Raw genomic sequence first — 23159 nt, forward strand, 5'->3', positions numbered from 1 at the left:
GGAAGAAAATTAACCTAAAAGTTAATAAGTCCTTCCTGTGGGTAATAGGCTTGATACAACATACTCTAAATAGCTAAATCCCACATATTTTTCATGGTAATTGTGTGCGTTCCTAAAGTCAGAATAGTTTCATTTGTCATGGTGTGTAGATCGTCGCTGAGATAGTAGTCACGAAGATAAATTAAAATGCTTATGTCTTTTCAAAACTGAAAGGAAAGCTTGGAGACGTGCGGGATGCAGTTGAATCTGTTATCTATCGGGATGACGGGCGGTTTGTTTTCCTTCCCCAGATCAGTATCAAGGTCAGAGTCCAGGACAAGTTCACTGGCATCCAGAAGCTCCTCTGTGTGGCTTTCTCGACATTTGTAGTTAAACCGCTCGGCAAAGAAAAGGTACATTTTCCTCTCGGCAAAGAAAAGGTACATTTTCCCCGTGAGCAGACACCTTCCTTGTAAGCTAGGGACAGAGGAACAACTGCTTCAGAACGACTTCCTTCTGACTGCAAGACTCACTCCCTCGAGACTTTTTACTCATTGATATTTATTGGTAGTATCCCGTGTCGGCATCATAGAACTGAACAAGAACATCTTTGGAGAGGAACATCTTAAAGGAAAAAAAAAAGGGACCCAACTTAGGAAAAAGGAAAAACAGTGTTTTAAATCATCTGGAAGTCATGTCGACTTCTCAAAAATATTGCTTACTGGATTAGTTCTTTTTTGGGGTTATGGAGTTCAAAATTAAGCTGAACTTTTTTTTATTTTTAGGCAGGAAAGGCAAGGTGTTGAAAGTTATGGTCCTGTCATTTTTTTAAGACCTTCAGGAAACTATCAAAGTTGCTGAGTTAGTGAACTCTAAAAATAAACTTTAGGGCACCAGGACTGAAAACACTCTTGAAAGAAATACTGTGTCCTCTTACACTGCCCAACTCCCAGCTAGCCAGAGCCCAGATCTATCACAATTTAGGATGCCATGGTTTCTTTTTATTGCTTCTATTTAAGGGAAACCAACACATTTGAAAAAATGTAATAATTCAAATTATAGTCTAAGTATTTCATTCAAGAATCGTCAGAGAGTAGGGGAAGTGGCTTCTTCTAACCGTTTCCCAATGGCAAGGTGTACCACTCACGTCTCCCTCATGCCTGAGTTCTTCCTCAGAGTGTCTCCTATGCCAGCGCAGCTGGGACAAAGCCAGGTCTCTGCTGAAGCCAGCGGAGCTGGTCACTGACCACACTCTGCAGCTACTCCAAACCCATGCTGATGGCACAGCTGGGCTAGAGCACCACCACCGCTGGCTGGTAGGTGACCCCACAGAATTTTGCCACTTGGGGTCCTTTCTGTATTGCACTCCTCATACTAAACGTGCTGCTTTCCATACTGAAAAGCACATCTGCTACTTACATTATCTAAAAAAGAGCAACTTTCTGGGCCATAAATTGAACCTATGAAGTCTTTGACAGAGCATCACAGAGACCCTATGTTCACGAGAATCTTAGCCATAAGAGAGTTCTTGCTTTAGTTTCTTCTTGAATCTCTCAAAATCTTTAAGTTTTTTTAGAACGAGGGTGTTATGAGACTGGGTACAGAGTTCCCATACTTGACAGCAGATAGATCACCATTAACCGCTTTATCTGGAAGAGGCTGTCTTTTTCCCTTCCAGCCTCAAACCTTTCATTTTGGATTTAGGAACAAATGGAGTAGGCACACACTGGGCCATCTCAGTCCCTTCTCTACAGAGACAAGAAAGGGCTTGCAAGAGCCACTCTTGGAAGCCTGCTGCCTTATGATGCTACTGCAACCGGCTACTTCAGTCAACATAGACTGTAAGGCACCTTTCCCAGATCAACTAATTGTCCAATTGGGACTTTCTCATTTGATAGCAGACCGTGTAGAAATGTGAAAGGCTGTGGTTTGGTCTGTACCACAAGAAATAGCAGGATCACTGTCCAAAGTGAGTTCATTCCAGGATAAAACTGGCAATGATTAACAAGATTTGGCTCAACAGTTAAAGAGGCCAAGTAATTAGGAGAAGGACTCACAAGACTGAAACAAGACGAGAGGGGAAAGGATGGCCCGGCCACCTTCAAAGGGCTTCACCTTCCAGGCAACACTTGCTCTCAAGTTCATTTTCAGACACACATAATGGACTTTGTGGACTAGGGACCATCATGATGGATGCAAGGGTCTCCATTTCAGGGGAGGCTGGGTATAAATTTCTCAGGCCACCTAATATATTCTATTGACCATGCAACCACCTGTGACAAGGCAAAGCTACTGTTGTTCTAACGCAATCCTGACAACTGAGGTAGGGAACTCAGGCAGAGTCACTGTCAATCTGCACATTCCAACAACCAAGATAGGCGACTCAGGGAGCTTTGGACTTTAAACAGCACATTAAGAGTCACTAGATTTTTCACTCTTATCTGGGTGAAGGGACAAGTTCAGACTGGATGAATCCTGGAACTGCCAAGATCTTTCCACATAGAGTCAGCACATGGGCATCTCTGATAGCGCTGGAATCTGGACTCTGTTGCATCCAGGGTTTCTAGAGGTCAGCTGAAGTGTTATGATAACATATTGATTCTTTGTTTGCCTGTTAGACACTGTTTTGATGAAATCTCCATATTGGGACTATCTCTTGAGACAAGATAGTTTTCTTTAGAATGCCTTTATTGCCTCCCCTTTATGTCTTAATTTTGTAAAAGACAGGAAAAATTATAATAAAAATTCAGTGACATTATAATCTCACACCTCATTTGTTGATTTCATACTTTATAGAATTTTCTATTCTGTAATTCCACTGGAAAAAATATAAAATGAGAAAAATAAGCAAGAGGATCTTTCAAATGAAAAAGAACAAAGCCCATTTTTGGTCTTTTAATTGCAAATGTTTGAAGAAAAGTTCTCACCAGAATGTTTCATAGAATCACCGATAAACACTCCATTTACTTGAGTGAAAACCCATATGGTAGGGCATCTGCTTTTTCAAAATTCACACCGGGCATCCATGATTTAAGGAAGCAGTGAATGACAGAGTTAGAGATAAACTTTCTTTCTCTAGGTTCACTTGAAACCTGTTCTGCTTCAAACGGAGCAAGAGCAAGTGGAGCACCGTCTGGCCTCCGAGAGGAGGAAAGTCCGGTTACAGCATGAGAACACCTTCAGCAACATTATGAAGGAAAGCAACTGGCTCAGGGGTGAGTAGGTCTACACACTGGCCGTGGTGTCGGAAGGGGCTTTCCTAGAGCACATGTTTCCACGACGCAACTTGGATGGTGCTAGGTCTGTTTTTCTGACATACTCAGAAGGTAGAAAAGAAAAGGACTGGCTATTCAGAGCACACATGATGACCTAGGCCTCTGGGGTGGGATTTCTCTGGAGGAGAAAGTGAGAAAGAAGAGATGAGGTCTTGGTGGTTATTAGCAAGTGAACCCTTGGTAGCATGGCAGAATGAGGGGGCACAACCATGACACATTGATAAGGAACTTCACAGGTCACTACGCACTTTCCCATTCAGGACCTTTATGAGCCATATGCATTCTCCACAGAGAAGGGGACTCTAAGCAGGGAGAAGCCTGCTGAAGATGCCTTGTGATAAGAAGGTAGGGGAAAGAGCTTATTAATACTTCCCAGTGCTTTCCACAGTGATGCTGAGTTTTATGGGATACACATTCTTAGCTGCCTGGCAGTGGTTTCCTGGGCTCTTTGACATCATGGATCCCTTCCGACTCTGCTAACTTTATTTGACGCCATTAAAACCCCAAGAGAAAACATAGTCCAAGATAGAAGATGGAGTGAGCTTTCCTGGGGACTAGAGAGGCTCACAGAAGTTCCAACTCCACTGACTCCAAAGGAGGACACAGAAAAAGAGAAGGGGAGGCAAAGGATGGCACTAGACCAGCATAGAGTGGAGAGAAGGTAGAGTATCAGAAGTCTGGAGGTTTCATGCTGGTCAGGAAGCATCACCATGGTCACGGAACAACTACACGGGAACCCACTGGGTAGGAGAGAAGATAGATCTCGTTCAGTCTTCGTGGCCCTCAAGGTCAATGGGCACTGTTTTCCAGCACAGTAAACTTCATCTCGATTCTAGGCTGATCAGGATGGTCAATATGGTCATTGGTGAAGTAGAAGTTGGCTTTAAGGAAACAACATAGTATTCTTGTTGATGCTGCTCTTCACAGTTCTGAATGCTTGTATGACTCGCTGACTTCATAACAGTGAGAGCCACTATCAGAAGCCACTTTGGGAAGCAGAGACTTCAGCATTAGATTACAGTGCTAAGAAGAGTCTCTTTCTCTACGAAGATGGTCTCATTTCCAAGATGTGTTTCAAATGCCTTTATTCCCAAGGACTGAAATATCTGAACCACGATAATATCCCCAAGGCAGACCAGATAACCATTAATAGAAAACAAAGCCAAAAGGTCAATCAACCCAAAGTACACCTTGTCTTTTCACCATGAAAACTCCAGGAGGGGAAAGGAGATGACAAAGTTCGTTGCTTCTGCCTAAGTCTTGGCTCAGGAAAAATGCCAGTTCTTAACAAGGCTCTCAATGAGTCTGGGCAGTTACCCTGCCTTCATCCACCTTCCTTGCCGCATAGTCATTGCTTTTTAAAAATGCCTCTGTTGTTGGGTAATTATACTACCTGAATTTATAAGGGAAACGTAGGAATAAAGTCACAGAACAGTCACAAGATTCTTCCGTGATGTCAGAGGGAAGTTCTAAAGTCTGTGTGTGCTCATCTAAAACGTTGCAAGAATTTGCTTCACCCTCTCCAGTCATCACATCAATGCCTCAAGGATAATTTTCCAGACTTTTGACTTGAGAACTCTGGAGCAAGAGTTCTGAGGGAAAAGGCAGCCCTGGGCTGAGCAAGGGGCTGGCCAGGTGGTCTGGTGCTTGCAGGAGGAGCTGAATGTGGATAGATCATGGTCTGTCCTGTGGACGTTTGGCTCCTTCACTCTCAGCATCCAGAAATAAAGAACACCGGACTGCTTATTTCCATGTAGGACAGACCTATTACATGCCTACCACCTGCCAGGAACATGCTTGCCCGTAAGAAAGCAGAAGTGATGCAAGACCTTTTCACTTGAAAAATTCATACGCTAGAGGCAGGCACACAAATCATTTTAAAATAATGTAGACAGTGAGCAAAGAAATGCAAGGTCCAGATTTTTTGGCCCGGTGGTGGAGGACCCCTGAATGGTTGGGAAAGAGATCGAGGGAGGAGCTACAAGAAGGAAGTTGAGTTAGAGAAAAGTCTCATTGCCATTGAGTGCTTGCTTCAGTTTAGAATTAGAGAGAATTTTTACAGTGTTTCCATTGATTTAACTTAACCTATCTGAAAATACATTATCCTATATTCTTCTCAGTGGACCTGGGGAAGCAACTTTTAACCAAACTCTGTCATATCAAGTTGATCTTCACTTTGGAAGTATTACCAACTCCCATATCACCAATGATACCACAGCCTTCAAAAGCAATTTTTCTCAAAGGGTAATGAGCTCTGGCACTTCAAGGCATGATTAGATGTGGTCTGTCTCAGAGAGGCTGTTTTAAATTAGAAAGCATATTCTAAAAGACGATGGACAGCTCATCCCTGCTGAACTACGGGACCTATAATATAACATCAGACTGATTAAGCGCTCTTCACCCTTTGAGGTGTGAAGGAAGGAAATGAACAGTTTGAGCATTGGCCAAGGTGATTTTAGCCTCAAAAAAAGTGGAAAGATTAAATTAGGTTTTGTAAAAGGATGATATGTTGTTGTACCCCTGGATCACTGGGAGTTGGGGAGAATTAAGGTTTGGGCTATTTTAATTGTAGTTTGTCAATGTAAAATCAGACCTTGATAGCATTGCTCCGGTTGATCCTCCTGGATGTGCAGAAAGAAAACAAGAGCTAGAACAAAGTTACCTGAATTCAGGTCAAAGTTCACGATCTGAAAAGGAAAAAAAAAAAAAGAGAGAAAGAAATAGAACAAATGTGAAATTGACCAAGCAAGATGATGAAAGAATATATTAAAAGCAATCAATGGGCAACCACTGAACTTGATCACTTGCAGAATAAGGCGTGTTAAACTAGACTTAGCCCTAGCCAGGTCTGTGAACCTGAGTTGTTCTCTGGGGAAGCTCTGTTTTTCCCTTATTGATTGGCATTTATCTACAGGAAGACACACTTCCATGCAAAAGATACAGACCTCCATGTACTTCTGCATTCAGGGCATAGCTGATGCCTGTATGTGTTTAACCTGACCAAGGAGTGATTCCCCAGTGCGTGTTGCATATGTCTTCACAGAAACTGAGTGACTTGTTCTTTCATTGCCCCTCAGAAAAAAGAAACTGCCTAATTCTGTGTTTTTAACAACACGCCTCAGATTTTAAGACCTCTACTAATTTTTTGGTTTTATTTATTTATTATATATGAGTACATTGCAGCTGTCTTCAGACACACCAGAAAAGGGCATTAGACCTCATTACAGATGGTTGTGAGCCACCATGTGGTTGCTGGGATTTGAACTTAGGACCTCTGGAAGAGTAGTCAGTGCTCCTAACCACTGAGCCATCTCTCTAGCCTCTAGCAATATTTTTATTTTGCAATTATTTTGTAATCATATAAAAATTGAAAGTGTGCAGAGTAAGGAATTCACAGAGCATGAGAAGACATACAGTGAAAGAGTAAGTCTTCCTCCCAGCGGCTAAGTAGAGCCGTGTATATGCTCTGATAAAGCAACAGTTAAATGGTTAGGCACTTAGAGGTTGATCACGTTATAATATAATTTACAGACATTCTAAAGTAAACAAGGCTAATGTTTTCTTCTGGATAAAAAGATACCCTTTGGACCAGCAATATTTAACTGAAAAATGTCTCAATCAGCACTAACTCATCCTGTTTTTAGAATCTCATCTAATAAAATTAATTTTGCGATCAGAGAGCAGGGAACGGTGACATGCACCTGAATCCCAGATACTTTCAAGGCTGATGCCAAAAGATGATGGCTTGAACTCAGGAGTTCCGAGCCAGCCTGTATAGCACAACATGATCCAGTTCAGAAAAGTACATAGAAAACTGAAAATAAACAGAAGTTAGACGAGGTTATGATTTTGTGTGTCTTTTTTTAAAAAATCACCCAGAAAACAAATCAGTTTTGTTTAGAGCAATGTGATAGATTTGATATCTGGGGAAAATCTACAGTTTGTTTGCAAATTCATCTTAGCAGGCATAAAGGAAGGGAAAGCAGTGATGTCAGCAGCGGCTCGAGAACACCAAAGAAGCAGAGACAGGCTGTCCTAACCCTGTCATTAACTCTGGGACCTGTAGGTACCCAAAGCCACAGACTGTAGGAAGACCCAGGTGCTTGTCTCAGGTGGAAAGGTGAACCCAGAAATAGTGGGAGGCTATAATTCCCCCAGGACCCTCCCTGAGTCCACATACAGTTCCCACCCCTTCAGAGAGCCCTGGTAGGTGCCTTTCTGTCTTAGCAGTAGCCCTGGTGGCTTGGAGAAATTGTTCCCTTAGAGAATCCAATCCCAAAGTTCTTTTGCAGACTTGGTGCTAGAAATCCACTAGCCTCCTGGGCAGAAGCAGATCGAGTGAACTTTAGTGGAATGTGGACCATATTCTAGCCTTACTGCAATCAGCAACAGGATATAAAAACCCACAGTGGAGAAGAAACTTTAATCCAGCTTCAGCAGTGTCCTCAGATAATTTCCAGGAAATAGGACTTTAAAAAAAATGTATCACAAGAGACTGAAATCAGTAAGACCCAAAGATCCAGAAGTGACACCAGATCCACAAAGGATGAAGAGGGTCCATAAGACCACTCCTATAAGAAGGTGGTGTAACAAAGTCACTGTAACTTAAAGAGAAAGAAGACATAGAGTGTAGCCTGTGCTTGCCTGTCAGACATGAGGCCTTGGAGTCAATGCACAGCACAGTAAGCATCTTACTTAGACGAGAAAGGAGAGAGAATCAAGTGTGCTATTCAAGAACAAAGAGACAGTCTAGAAAGCTTGGCAGAGAAGCAGGGAGAATGTCTATCAACCTACATATGTAACTGGTCATGGTGAATCATGCCTGTAACCCCAGCACTTGGAAAGCTGAAGCAGGAGAATCACTGCAAGTTTGAGACTGGGAAATAAGCAAGGCATAGACTAGACTAAAACTATGTGAGGGGTTTAAGAACATCCTAGTCTACATAGCTAAGACGCCGTCTCAAAATACAGAAACCATCCTACACACAGGCTATATATAAGATAGAAATGGCATGTGTGTGTCCCTGTGTGAGTGTGTGTTGAGAACCTAGCATTTGTTAATTGAACTTTCAGAGGTGGGATAGAAGCCAATGAGATAGATATTAAATTAAGAGATAGCAAGGATATCTAACGTACATATGAAAAGATGTCAGACCTCATTAGTACTTAATGCAATGCAAATTATAACCAACATGGTATACTACTTCACACCCACTAAACCGGAGAACTTGCATGATCATAATACTGTTTAAGCAAGTCCTAAAAGCAGCAGTCATTTCTTGTGTGATGCAGTATGGCCATAGCGTTTCCTTGAAGTAGTCTACTAAGAGTAGAGACCACGATGTGGAATAACTCAGCAAAGTCAAGTTCTCTTATTCGGTCAACAAATCTTTGCTAGTGCTGGTATTGCAAAAATTAGCCTGTCTAATCATTGCACACATACACACACACACACACACACACACACACACACACACACATACACACACACACACATACACACACGAGCAGACACACACACATAAATATACATACATATAGTTTTGTGTGTGTACATATGTGTGTGCAAGTGTGCATGAAAAACGTGTACTCGTGTGTGTGGAAATAGGTCAATAGTGGTGTTTTTCTCAGTGACTTGCCACCTTAGTTTTTTTGAGACAAGTCTCTCACTGAACCTGAAACTCACCAGTTCCAGATTCATCTAGACTAGCTGGACGGGAAGCCCCAGGGACTTTCCTCTCTCTTCCTCCCTAATCCTGGGGTTATAAAGTCAAGCCACAGCACCTGGCTTTGACACGTGGGTTCTAAGGGATCCGACTCAGGTTCTCAAGTTTGTGCAGCAAGTGCTTTACTGAACGAGCTGTCTCCCAGCCCTAGTTACCATGTGTTTTCATAGAAAGAGGGCACCTCTGAGATCACTGATGTGATCCAGGAAGGAATAAAACTCAAATGGGAGAAGGCATAGAAAAAGGTAGGCGTGAGGTGCAGCAGACTGTAGGGGCCTGTGGAAATGCCCTGAGCTCAAAGACAGTGTTCTTCACAGTAACTGATGAAAGGCCAGTGTGCATGGCAAAGAGGGGTGGCACCTGGCTGGGGAGGTTGATGGTCACATGGGCTGGACCAGGACAGAAAGCTTGTGGGTTACAGGAAAGAGTTGAGAGTTCATCTAGGGCGAGAGAGCTGTTGCCACATTTTTAAGCAAAGGACTGGGATAATCAGCAGAAGGAAGGGAAACATAAAAGAAATAGATCACCAAATAGTTATAAATGTAAAAAAATCCCCTCATGAAGTGGAGCTAAAGGAGCCTAGAGCCAAGCCCTTATCAACTAGAGGAAAGTGCTCCCAGCACGGCTCATTCCTGTTAATAACGCTGGGCTTATGTGAGCGCACACACTGCCTGCTGAGCTCTGTTGACCTGGCATGGACCCTGAGGTGCAGAGATCTTTCTCCTCCCCACAGCAGCATCCTGTCAGTGGCCCCTCAGATTTCCTTCTTTATTTTAGTGGCCTTCCTGAAGTTTAATTGACACACGGTAGATGGTTCGTATTTAGAACGTGCAGCTTGAGTTTGTGCATAGGCATGCAACAATAAAACTAGCATTAGCAACAAAACAATGACATGCCATCATCAAAATGTCTACCCTTCTGTGCCTGCCCATGCCCTTCTCCTCCACAGTAGGCCCCGATTTAAGCAAAACCATACTTTCTTCAGAATTCTGGTGGAGGGTCCTCCTGGTCTGTTAGCTCAACCAAACGCCAGAAGTAAATGCTTTTCAGAGGTAGTCCACACAACAGAACCCACTCACGTCCTTGACATAAGGTTTTAAGGACAACGTCATTCTTCTGAAAGGGTGAGGGTTGTGTTTGCTTCAGGGAAAGGGAAGTCCAGACAAGGTCCCGTGACTGACCCCACTGTCTCTGCGGTCACTTCACAGATCCCGTTTGTAATGAAGAGGAAGGAACGGCCACCACCATGGCCACCTCTGTCCAGAGCATTGAGCTTGTCCTCCCACCCCACGCAAACCACCACGGAAACACATTTGGCGGGCAGATCATGGCGTGGATGGAGACAGTCGCAACCATTTCCGCAAGGTTCTCAGTGTTGACTCCGGCGTGGGGCTGGGGGCACAGGAGAAGTGGTGTGAAGTGGATTTCCTTTTTAAAATTGCACAAAAAACCGTGAAACATATATTTTGTAGCCTTTCTCCTTTCACGCACCAACCCAGGCAATTTTTTCCGTGAAGGGAAAGTTTGGTTTTTGATCCGTGCATACATTCATTGAGCAGGGAAGCCAAGGAACAAGTGCGATCAGCATTGGCCGCCTGTCAGTGGTCATTGCTCGTGCCCTACCCCAATCCACAAGTCACAGTGTGCTAGGACTTTCATCAGGAGGTGTCAGGATGAATGTGACACTCAATGACAACAAAAAACATTAATTCCACTGAGGACAAGAATGATGCCAAGGAGCCATCTTCATGGATTACCATTTGTTGCGCTAAATGTCTGAGGTTGTGTGCAGATCCTCTCCACACATAGTTCTCTCGAGTCAAGGGAGCTGTTTACTTAGAAAACGTGGTTTGTCTAGGGAAGCCACAAACCAGTGGTTTATGATAATATTACAGATGGTCATCTCCTTTTTTCTCCTCCCCTGTCCCTTTAGCCGCCTGTGTCATGGGCATCCCTTTCTGAAGTCCGTGGATATGTTTAAATTCCGGGGACCGTCCACAGTTGGGGACCGCCTTGTCTTCAATGCCATCGTCAACAACACCTTTCAGAACAGGTAAGGTGTGCTGTGTGCCAAGACAGAGCCATTCGTAAGCTGTGTTCTCATTTCAATGCCACAGTCAACAACAGCTTTCAGAACAGGTAAAGTGTGCTGTGTGCCAGTGCAGACCCGTTCGGAAGCTGTGCTTTCCTGTCAGCTGGGGAGGGGGGTGTAGGAGCCGCAACACAATACCTTCAAACTCCACTCAGTCCGTGGACACATACTTCAGTCTTCTGTTCTGCATGTGCTCTCTTCATACTCAGGAAATTGTAACGTGTTGTTTTGTTGCACACGGTGCTGGGACATCCACCCGGCCCAGGGTGGTTCTAATGGTATCTGCCATCCTAACATGCTTATACGTTCTCAGTGAGTCCAGACTATATGCTACCTATTTTTATTTTATTCATGGTACGTAGTGGAAAGCTCTCACATAGTGTTTTTCTTCTTCTTCTTCTTCATCTTTTTTTTTTTTGATGTAAAATAAAGGGGGCGGGGAGTATCTCTGTTTTCTGCCAAACTTCAGCTCTTCATCCTTTTAAACCATAGAACTGTGGTTTTTAAGGAAGAAAACCTGTTTTGAGCACAATATATTCACAATATAATTCACCTTCCCCATTAACTAAATATGCCAGTGGGTGTGTGTACACATTAACATCCCAGTAGGAAAAGAAAACAGGAACTCACTCATGCGCTCCCACAATATCCTCCTAGTGGGTTTTAGCAGTTATATGGACTTGCTGATATCAGAGGAGAAGCACCAGGGTCCTGGTCCTCCTGTTGCTTGGTGAAAGAGGAGGCCAGCCACACCCCAGTCCTCCTTGCCCACGGCCCTGCATCCCCCTTGCAGTGTGGAAGTTGGCGTACGTGTTGAGGCCTTTGACTGTCGGGAGTGGGCCGAGGGCCAAGGCCGCCACATCAACAGCGCTTTTCTCATTTACAATGCTGTTGATGACCAGGAGGAACTCATCACCTTTCCCAGAATCCAGCCCATTTCAAAGGTCAGTTGTCACTGCGCAAGCTTCAGGGATCAGACCCGTGGGCACAGAGCTTCGTGTGGCTTCCCACTGCCAACCACCTCCACAGCTTTCAAAAGATGTCTATTTCTTCTATGACTAAATCCTGGGCTCTTCCCTTTCCTTTGCTCCTCGTATCTCTCTGGTGATGGGCTTTGATAGGGAAAGCCCCAAGTACCTCTCTGTACAGCTGGATGCTGCTGTGTGGCATGTGGCATTCTGTGTCCCCTCTCTGTGTCTGCTGTTGTGTGTGGGCATCCCGTCCCAGATGCTGCACCCCATTCACGGGAAACCTGTCTTCTCATCCAGGACCAACTCAGGGCAAACGTTCACTTCCTCTAAAAACCCCAGAGTGAGATCTGTGTGACTTTAGCAGCAGAAATTAAAACACTCTCTACTTTGAAAAGGGAATGAAAAGAGCTGTCAATGTCACCTGGGGACTCAGACATCACCAGGAAGTGTCACAGAGACACAAAGCTCAGTTAGTCCAGGGGAAGGATACTTCAGGGTCATAATACCAAAATTTTAGAAATTGATTGGCCGTACTGTTTTTGTAAAGGATGATTTTCGACGGTACCAGGGAGCTATTGCACGGAGGAGAATTCGCCTGGGCAGGTAAGTATGAGGAAGTCATAGGCTCTTCTCTACCTGACAAGCCACATAACAAAGAACCGCTGCCTGGTGTCCTTGGGCCCACAAAGTGGGAAACGGAAGGGCCTGATGTTTCCTTGAAGTTAAAACCAGCCCGGCCTGGAAATGACTCTTCCTGATTCACCCGCCAAAGAGAAAGTTTCTAAATGACTTCAAATCAAGAAATCATCATGGGTCATGTATTAAGCATAAGAAAATTGTGTCTTAATATTTCAATTTTTTTCAGGAAATATGTTATTTCCCACAAGAAAGAAGTCCCACTTGGCACACAATGGGATATAAGCAAAAAGGTAACGAATTTGTGGTTTGCAATACTTCACGTAAACATCCTACCATCGCAAAAGCAGAAACCTGCTTGTTTAACAGATCCAGGTTGAACCTGCGTGGGTTAGATAGCAAGGTGAACTGCCATGACCCTCCATTTCTAAATGATGCCAAAAACAAGTCACCAGTTACTAGTATCTACTGTCAGGTTTGAACTCTGTGACATTATGCCCCTAGATGGCATGCCAAGTTCAACCTGGTATCTTGCCTTGATTTGCAGTGAGTAGCATCCTTATAAACTTGAACTTCTAGAGAGCAAGAAGCATTAGTTGGGGCTAAGGTGATGGCTCCTTGGTTAAGAGGCCTGGAATCTTTTCCAGAGGCCCTAAGTTTAATTCCCAGAATCACACAGAGGCTCACAACCATTTGTTTCTCCAGTTCCAGGAGTTGTGATGTCCTTTCCTGGCCTCCACAGGCCCTGTACACATGAGGTGCCGACACATTCACAGGCAAAATATCCATATACCTAAAACGAAAGTAAATATTAAAAAAGAATCAGTCATTAAAACATTTTTCACAGTAAAATCTATTGTGGGGTCCATGTTTACTTATCACACACATTGTTATACGTCGCACTGAAGGGCATCTATCTGTATTGGCTCAGGATACGAACTAGGCACATACACACTTGATGAGTGCAGAGGTCCCCTGTCTGCACTTTGAGATAGAAGTTAGATATTAGCAGTAGATAGTTTTTTATCTTATGCTCAACATTTTCGCTTTGGCTCAATAGAAACCTCTTCTGACACTGGCCATTATTGAAGCAGAAAACGCTTGACCCCAGACCTATATATTGAGCACAGAGCTTCACACGTGTGTGTGTGTGTGTGTGTGTGTGTGTGTGTGTGTGTGTGTGTGTGTGTGTGTATTTCAGGGATCCATAAGTAACACCAATGTGGAAGCTCTCAAAAATCTGGCATCCAAAAGCGGTTGGGAGATCACCACCACCTTGGAGAAGGTAAGTGCTCAGGGCTTGTGCTGCTCCTGTTCACGGCAAATTAAATTTAGCATGGTGTCCATGCTTCTGAGGGCTCCCTGCTGCTTTTGCTCAAGGCGCAACAGCTTCTGAAAGTGGACCTCCTTCTAGCCATGAGCCTTCCTGCTGGATGACTTATAGCACTCCATACACACCCGCATCTTGGCAGGCCTGGGTTCTCACATCCCACCCCTTGCCTCTTACTCCCTCTTCTGCACCTCCAACTACCCAAACCTGAGGATCGCTGATGAGTGTTTTAGTTAGGGTTTTACTGCTGTGAACAGACACCATGACCAAGTCAACTCTTATAAGGACAACATTTAATTGGGCCTGGCTTACAGGTTCAGAGGTTCAGTCCATTATCATCAAGTGTCATCATGGCAGTGTCTAGGCAGGCATGGTGGAGGAGAAGCTGGGAGTTCTACATCCTATTCTGAACGCAAACAGGAGAAGACTGGCTCCCAGGCAGCTAGGATGAGGGTCTTAGAGCCCATACCCACTGTGACACACCTACAGTGATACACCTACTCCAACAAGGCCACACCTCCTAATGGTGCCATGCTCTGGGCCAAGCATATGCAAACCATCACAGTGAGCTAGGACACATACTTTTCCAAAGTCCTCTCCTGGCTCAAGGAGCTTCACTAGCTCATTTCACCATGACTTCTCTAAGACTAATTTACCTTTAACTTCTTTTCTGCCTTTTGGTATTTCTTCCACAATTGCTGTGAGTTGATATTTAAATGTTACATTGAAATTTAGGTTTTCAATGATCTTTTTCCCAAAAAGATAATAAATAAGACTTGTAAGAAGGAACATTCCTTGTCTTGATTCTTTGTATCTGTCTTAGCAACTTCTACAAATTTCGCATATTATCACATTGAAATAAGTGTGTATAATTTGGGCCTTAAATTTAGGGTATCGGAAGACTCTTACAAGTCAGTGCCTACATGTACTAGACTGCGAGCTCTAGGGGACATTTTGCTCACCCATTGCATTCCCAGACCATGGTAGTGCCTGACATTTGGAAGATGATCAGGATTCCCAGTTTTCAGGAAATGTTTCAGGAAATGGACTGCTGTTCACTGTCATGAAACGCCATTCGAATCCAGGATGATGAGATGTCCCAACTGTCCTGAGACAGTCCAAGTTTGCACCTGCTGGACCATCATGGCTTCAGTTGTGCCATGGTGTTTCAATGTGGATGAGTTAGACAGGCCTCTCACCTTGGAGTATAAGTAAATTTTGAGGCTATGCTTTGTCATTTTTAGTTCTGACCTTGACTTCTGAGTGTTTCTTCTTTGTTGTTTTGGTTGTTTCCTTGTTCTCACCCTTGACTCCTCCGGGGTCTTCTTAGGCCCTTTAGGTTCAGACAGGTTCCCATGTCTACTGGACTCAGCAGTGTAGGAACAAATCTCATAATTAACTATTGGTTTCTCTCTAATGCTCATAAAAGGTGCCCAAATACCTTCTTTTGTTTTCTTGATATGAAATCTTTCTCTTTCTTTCTCTTTCTGAGCACCCCAACAGGTTTTACCCACCCCCAACCCCAGCTCTCTCACAATGTAGAGAACCCCTTGGCCTTGAACCCAAGGTCTTTTTACATTTTCCTCCCCAGAACCTGGATCACCAGTGAGTACCACAGCCACGTTTTAAAAAGTTCTCATTTTTGACGTAATTGGATTTGAAGTCTGATATTTATAATACAATCAGACAGTACTAAAGGTTTTAAGGGGTGTGCAATTGTCTATATATAAGCGTAGAAATACCTAGAAGTAATGTAAGATGCAAAAAAAAACAATCTAGAAGCAGCACACATCCACACGAAATTGCAGAAGAATAAGAGGAGGCCACTCACACACCAGTGGGTATGGTAGTGTTTAGCCCACAGAGGCCAGCTCTAACGTGGTCAAGGGAAGGCCCAGAAAGACAGAAACACTGCAACAACGAAGGGGCATTACTCTTGGAAGTAATGTCATGAGTGAAGACGAAGACAGCTTTCTTGGCATTGTGTAGCAGCATGAAGCTTGAGTTGAGTCCTCTGGGTAAGAAATTACTGGGAGGGGTCTGGCCTGACAGGTATGGAGTATCTAAAGTCTGAGAATGAAGGGAAAATACGGTAAGAACAAGAAAGACGTGCACCCCCCCCCACAACCTGGTATAGAAAGCCAAGCAGAGAGAATCTATCCCAAAGAAGCTGAAGAAGGGACAGATTAGGTCCAGAGTGCCACCAGCCCACCTTACCACCGATGGCAATCCCCTGGTGCCTCCGTGGTCTAGGCCTCTATAAAAAGTAGTTTCCTTTTCTTGTCTACAGTGAAATCTCAACAACGACATATCAATTGGAGCAAACCATCTAAAATGTTTAATTATTTCCATTTCATTGCAATACTGACATCTAAATAGAGATTGGAGCAGAGCGTTGCTATGACGAAAGCGGATCTACCAGTGGGCTCTGGGCAGACTCACTTCAGTGAGCTCCTCTCATTTCATCTCAGTCCAGTCACCCCAAACACTAGAGTTGGTTATGAAAGGAATCTACCTCCATTCCCATGTGCAAAGGGAAGCCATCTTCTTGAGTAGCTGTTCTTGGAGGATCTTTTCACGAAGCCAAAGCTGGCTGGATTGGTTGCTGTCTGGTGCTGTGATAAGACAGCATGATCAAGACAGCCTCCAGGGAAAATGTCTTAGTGTACTTATGTTCTGGAGGGATAGAGCCCACAATGGCAAAGACATGGTGGGTGGTAGGCACAGAAGAGAGTTCACATCTCAGGCCCAAGCAGGAGGCAGAAAGAATACACTGGAAATGGCATAGGTTGTTAAAACCTTACGTCTATCCAGTGACACACCTTCTCCAACAAGACCATACCTCCTAATCCTTCCTAAACAGCCACCAGTTCCAGACCAAGTACCCAGAGTCTTATGTGAAACATCTTCAAACCACCACAGTGACTTTTCTTTGGCAAATATAAAGAGAGCCAAAACAGACCACTGACTTTTTGTCTCTTTTGCCTCTGTGGCCTTGGTTAAGGTAGCAGGATAATGAGAAGGACTTCCTGATACCTTCTTTACCTTCTCAGGGGAGGAATAGATGTCATTCATTCACCCGCTATGAATCTTGGTGCTGGTTAAGTCAGTGAGTTCCATCTATAAAGGTAGAATTACATGGTGGCTACTCCTTTTGGTTCAAAGGTAAAATATATCTGCAAGCTAGAGAGCAACTTGCTGGAAAATTGCTGGTTTAATTTCCTGAGGCGGTCACAATGGAGGACTGGTCACTGGGTCACTGCAGGAATCTGCAGGAGCTCCCTTGTGAAAGCGGGTATTCTGAGATCATGATGTAACCCTGGTTACTTCTGAGGAGATTGGTTCCTCACCTCTCACCCAGCTTCTAGAGCCATGCCAGTCAGATTACAGGCACTTGGCTCGAAGATGCATCGCTGCCTTCATTTCCACATGGTGTCATCCCTGAGAGCATGTCTGTGTCCAACTTCCCTTATCTACAAAGACATCAGTCACAGCAGGCCTACCATACTGCCGTACAACCTCAGTTTAGTGAATTACATTGGCAAATACCCTATTGCCATATAAAGTCATATTACAAGGTACAAGGGGTTAGGATTCTACCATAGAACTGTGGCCAGGAGTGTGCCATAGTACAACTCTAGGCAATTGTTTAGGCCGATCGCACAATCTCTCCCCACACCTGATTCACCAAAGCAGGCAGCCCCAAGGCAAGCGTTCAAGCAGATCCTCTGGCTTGGCTGTGCACGGAGAGCTAGGCCTGTTGACACCTCACCTCTAAGCTTCTCTGTGGCTTTTCACCAACAGGTCTCCTTTTGGTTCTGTGCTGATGGCAGCCAGGTAGAGTCTTGCCTGGGTTTGTTTGTATTCAGCAAATGCTCACAGGCTGGGCTAGGCCTTTCTTTTCAGACCGGAACTAAAGATACACAAGGCCTGGAAGGGAAGTGTTTACATGAGCGGGTAGTCACTTGTTTGCTGCACAAGCTGCCATAGATGTGATTTCTTGTTTCTTCATTCTAGTAGCGAGGATGATATTATGTTTAGATACAGATGTATGATTCAGTAGAGGTCAGCTCTTCACGGCTGGATTTCTTTCCATCTGCCTGATTCCTGTGGTTGGAGTCCTAACCTCATGTTTGTCTTCTCACAGCCTGTTGCCATGGTAATGATTATAAGATAGAAATTTTCAACACTAACTTCAAAACACCCTGAAAGAAATGGACAAAATGAGCAGAATAAAAATGTGCTCTTAGTGGAACACATAGCTCTCATAATGAAGAAGGAGGAGGAGGAGAAGGAGGAGGAGGAAGAGAAGGAGGAAGAGGAAGAGGAGGAAGAGGAAGAGGAAGAGGAGGAGGAGGGAGAGGAAGAGGAAGAGGAGGAAGAGGAAGAGGAAGAGGAGGAGGAGGGGGGAGGAGGAAGAAGAGGAGGAGGAGGAAGAAGAGGCGGCTCAAAGCCACAGAAATGGCATTAGTGTTTTAGTATATGCCAAGTGGCTTCTGTTTATCTAACAGATACTACATACTAGAAATTGGCCTTGGGATCCAGAAAGCAAATAATGCTTTATGCTAAAGAAGTGTGTCCCAGGGGGGTCCTATTGAGAAAGTAAGTCTATCCTAGAGATGCTTGGTTTGTTTCCTGGGTCCCTTTAGGCCACTCGAAGACACACATCACATCCTGGGAAAGCACTGCAATCCAGTGTTAGGGTAAAGGGGACATGGGCATGATGCCATTCTCTGCTTTTAGTTTGTGGAGTCAGGAAATATCACAGAAATCAAGAGAGAAAAGCTTCTGTTCTTTATTTTACATTAACAACAACATCAACAAAGACACGATGCAAATTAACTAGCCCACATATAATTTGGATGTCACAGAACCAGCATCCAAGACTGAAGTGAGATTGTTGTTGATAGATGCCTTTTCTGGTACAGGCAAACACATATGACTGCCCATTCACATGTGTGTATAAATACATGCATGCATGTGTGTGTGTTTTAAAGTAAAAAATTTTTTTCTCTTCTAATTTTTCTTTCTATCTTTCAGATAAAAATATATACACTGGAAGAGCAAGATGCCATATCTGTAAAGGTGGAAAAACAGGTTGGAAGTCCAGCCCGCGTGGCTTATCATCTCTTGTCCGACTTCACAAAGCGCCCTTTATGGGACCCCCATTACATGTAAGAACAAATTTAAATGTTTTTCTTGATCAAGTCTGACACTGTGGGAAAGAGAACTTCAACTGTAGTTCTTCTCCACTGCTCAATGCATGGCATATTGTTTCAGAAATTTAGAGACGTTTTAGGGCTTGTTCTGCCTAAGCTGCTGCCTGGAACTTTAAAAACACAAAACAATTATCACACTCATCTGTTTCTCCTCTGTATTGAGTTGGCATAGGTGATCAACATCCGTTGTGATATTACTGACAACTTCAAAGCTGCTCTTGTCCCTGTTTCTGAGATCCGGCCCATCCAGACTTTGTAGCATACACTCTTGCTTCACTGCCCAGCCTCATTGCCCTTGAGGAGGTATCCAAAGTCTTCCCAGAGCGCTCTTCCTGCCAAGCCATAAGTCTCAGGGAGACGCTGCTGAGTCAGCAGTGAGTCCTGGAGGAAGATGATGCCTGCTGCTTTCCCTGTGTGACCCAGTCATGCCTTGCTCCCATCCACCCACTTTTCTCCCACAGCTTTCTGTCTCGTCGTCTCTGGAGCTCTCTCTTCCAGCCCACTTTGCTGGAATGTGGTTGTTCATACCTATTTATGACCCTGGCTCTGCGTATACAAACACTTTAGATAAAGAGTAGTGTGTGTGTGGGGTGTGTGTGTGTGTGTGTGTGTGTGTGTGTGTGTGTGTGTGTGTGTATTGGAGTGTTGTGTCAGCATCAAGCATGGGCAGATTTCATTCTTTAAATAGTATAGCAACTTCCAACATACCATTTTCACTACAGAAGTGATGTAGACATGATTTGGAGCATACCAAAGGATATGTCTGTGTTATAATAAAAATACTGTGTCAGTGTATGTAAGGGACTTGAGCACCAAAGGTTTTGGGGTCACCACAGGTCCTAGGGATGACTATGGAGCTCTGAGCCTTGTATGCTATACCCTGCAGTGACAGAATATGCTCAGACCTAGCCTCCTAGGATACAGAGCACTGCAGCATCTCAAAGACAAGATGTCTTGTCTTTCAACAACTTCTTTCAAACTCTTTTCTCACGATTCTGGTTCACTTGGCATTCCATTTAAATGAAACAAGAATGAATGGAGAAGGCAGTAAGTTCATTTAAATTCAGATAACTTGTCTCTACTTAAGGCTCAGGGTCTGCACAGAGTGTTTGCACTTAGCTCTCACAATAATCCCCTAGATCGTATTATCTACATCATGCAGATGAGATAATAATATGACTTGTCTAGCATAATATGACTAGTACACGATGGTCTGAGACTCAAAGGCAAGTGGTTTACCTTCCAAGTCTCTGTTCTTCCCAGCACACTGTATCTCTTTCCCTGAGTGCTCAGACTGGCTTTACGTCCCACTTGCCCTCAAAATGTTGTACTGTTCCTAGAAAAAAAAGTAATTTTGTAAAAGGATTATTACCTTCCTCTGGAGTTTTGATGGAAGTGAGCTGGGGGCCAGTCAGCTGGCACCTTTCTGTCACAGGCAAAATTACTCTTTTTGAACAAGCAGTTTGTTCCAAAGTCAGCCTTCAAGCAGTGTCTGTGAGGGGTGGGGCGTCAGTACAATAGGTGAAGACAGATGTTAAGAAGGAGATCGTGCCGATGACTAAACAGAGCTTCTGGCAGGTAGGAAGTAGGTGTTTGAACGCTGTTCTCTTCACACAGATCTTGTGAAGTCATAGACCAGGTGAGTGAGGACGATCAGATATATTACATCACCTGCTCGGTGGTAAATGGAGACAAACCCAAGGACTTCGTAGTACTTGTGTCACAAAGAAAGCCCCTCAAGGACGAGTGAGTATATCTGGCTCTGTCTGTTGGAGACTAGAAATGAAAGGATATGAAGGCAAGAAAGCCATCGTGGACATGTCTAGTCTTCAATCACATTCATCCATATTTTAAGATATATGAATCTTTAGTAACCATTTTGATATGCATTCATGTATTGTGAGCTGTGTGCAAAGGACCCATGGGCATTCTATCACGGCTTCCTTCTGCTCAGATATTAAACTTCATATCTGAAAAACCTTCAAGACCTACCCCTTGTTATCAATAAAGTCAGGAAGAGGAGTGGTAACCAGAAGTTGACTTAGAATTCACAAAGGCCTTGCATTAGCTATCTAAAATGACCCACTGTGTGCTAGGGCCATGATCCAGAATTTGAACATGGCCTTCCCATGTACAGTGGACCACACAGAGCATGGGTTCCAAAGAGTGTGTCCCAGACAACTTCCCTACATGTGTGAACTAGCGCACAGAGGTACTCACCGTAGCATGTTCCATTGTGTCAAAGGATAGAACAAACACATTGACGTTGATGTTATAAATTATGATAAATCCACAGCACAGTACGACCTCCAACAAGGATAAAGATGTCATGGGAGCACAAATATAAAAATGTCTCAACGTGTTTATCATTAGGTGGGGAAATCAAGTTGTGGGCTGTATTTGCAAAGTGACTATATTTGTATAACAATCTGCGTGTGTGTTTGCTAATGCTGGTTGTATCCATTAACAACATCTAGAGAGCTGCATAGCAAAAGGTAAATGAGAATAGTCCTTCACAAGCCAGGGAATAGGATTGGAACTAGAGCAGGCAGAAGGCCCAACTTATTTCCGAAGCTCTGGTATCCATTTATTGTTTGAATATTGCTTTTCTTTTTAATTAAAAAAAAAAGACAGGAAATTGACTTTACAACCTGTTAGGGCACAGAAAAATTCAGCAACTCCGGCCTTGTGATGCTACCTCACCGCCTACCTTTGAATGTCTCTGTAGAGAAGGGTTTTGATGCAGAAGGATTTTCAGAGCACACTTCTGCATGGACAGAGGAATTGTGCCAAGAATTGGGATGTAGGCAGCACTGGACAACTTGCCTAGCATGCAGGAGGCCCTCAATTTAATCCTCAGAATCACAAAATTAAATTAATAAATGCCAGTAACTACAGAACTGATCTGTCTAACAACCATTTCCTCAGAGTTAGAACTTGTGCTCTTCTCTTTCAGCAACACCTACATCGTGGCACTAATGTCAGTGGTACTGCCGTCTGTCCCTCCATCTCCACAGTACATCAGAAGCCAGGTCATTTGTGCTGGGTTCCTCATCCAGCCTGTCGACAGCAGTTCGTGCACTGTATGTTTGATGAAATATTTGTGCCTTAATTCATTCTCAATGAATTTCCCTCAGATCTCCTATTCGTCACAGTTTTATAACGTGTGTCCTCTCTAAGACCCCCCTCTTCCCTCCTTCCAGACTCATTCACCAACAGTTTCAATCTCTTGCTTGAAAGTTCTCCAAGTCAATAAAAACTCAACATGCTGTATTTTCTCTTTAACACAGGTAGCATACCTGAACCAGATGTCAGACAGCATCCTCCCTTACTTTGCTGGCAATATTGGTGGCTGGTCAAAATCCATTGAGGAAGCTGCAGCCTCTTGTATAAAATTCATAGAGAACGCCACTCACGATGGACTTAAAAGTGTGTTATAAATGGTCAACTCTCAGTTACCTGTAACTTAATTTACTGTGTTTAACTTCAAGTGTGTCCTTAGCCCTTTTACTTGGCAAGCTTTGGGGGCCATACAATGATTTAATATCAGCCTAAGCAAAATGTAGTTATGAAGAGATGAAAAACCAAAGTGTGTTCTGGTGACTTGGAGCCAAACTCCAAGATCTCTAAACCCCGCTGTACAGACACTTGGAAATTGCCTGGACACAACTCACATGATCTGTAGAATGGCACAAAATTAGTTAACACTACCACAGATGGCTCTGGATTACAGAAGCACAATGTGTATTCTGCAATGGTGAGTTTATAGCACGTGAAATGATGGGTTAAAAGCTGATGAGTGTTTAATATTATTCCACGGACAGCAGGTGCCTTTGTCAGGGGTCTCTGAGAAGATGTATTCTGTGTTTTAGAACTTTAAATTAGGAAGCATTAAAGCATAATGGAATCTAATCAGTTTTAGTAATAGGAA

General features: G+C 43.7%; 1 protein-coding gene across 1 annotated transcript in view; it reads left to right on the plus strand.

Annotated features, from left to right (window-relative positions):
* Acot12 (acyl-CoA thioesterase 12) overlaps nt 1-22683 on the plus strand; it is a 40683-nt gene extending 18000 nt beyond the window's left edge. The window contains exons 4-15 of the mRNA NM_130747.1: nt 291-392; nt 3059-3194; nt 10189-10345; nt 10914-11033; nt 11866-12016; nt 12591-12646; nt 12909-12972; nt 13881-13964; nt 19050-19183; nt 20846-20974; nt 22185-22311; nt 22519-22683. Of these exons, the coding sequence (NP_570103.1) occupies nt 291-392; nt 3059-3194; nt 10189-10345; nt 10914-11033; nt 11866-12016; nt 12591-12646; nt 12909-12972; nt 13881-13964; nt 19050-19183; nt 20846-20974; nt 22185-22311; nt 22519-22668 (1410 nt within the window). The 3' untranslated portion in view covers nt 22669-22683. The remainder of the gene's footprint in view (nt 1-290; nt 393-3058; nt 3195-10188; nt 10346-10913; nt 11034-11865; nt 12017-12590; nt 12647-12908; nt 12973-13880; nt 13965-19049; nt 19184-20845; nt 20975-22184; nt 22312-22518) is intronic.
* Nucleotides 22684-23159: the final 476 nt, after the last annotated feature.

The sequence above is a fragment of the Rattus norvegicus genome, chromosome 2 (assembly GCF_021556685.1).
Source record: "Rattus norvegicus strain SHRSP/BbbUtx chromosome 2, alternate assembly SHRSP_T2T, whole genome shotgun sequence".
NCBI classification, from domain to species: domain Eukaryota; kingdom Metazoa; phylum Chordata; class Mammalia; order Rodentia; family Muridae; genus Rattus; species Rattus norvegicus.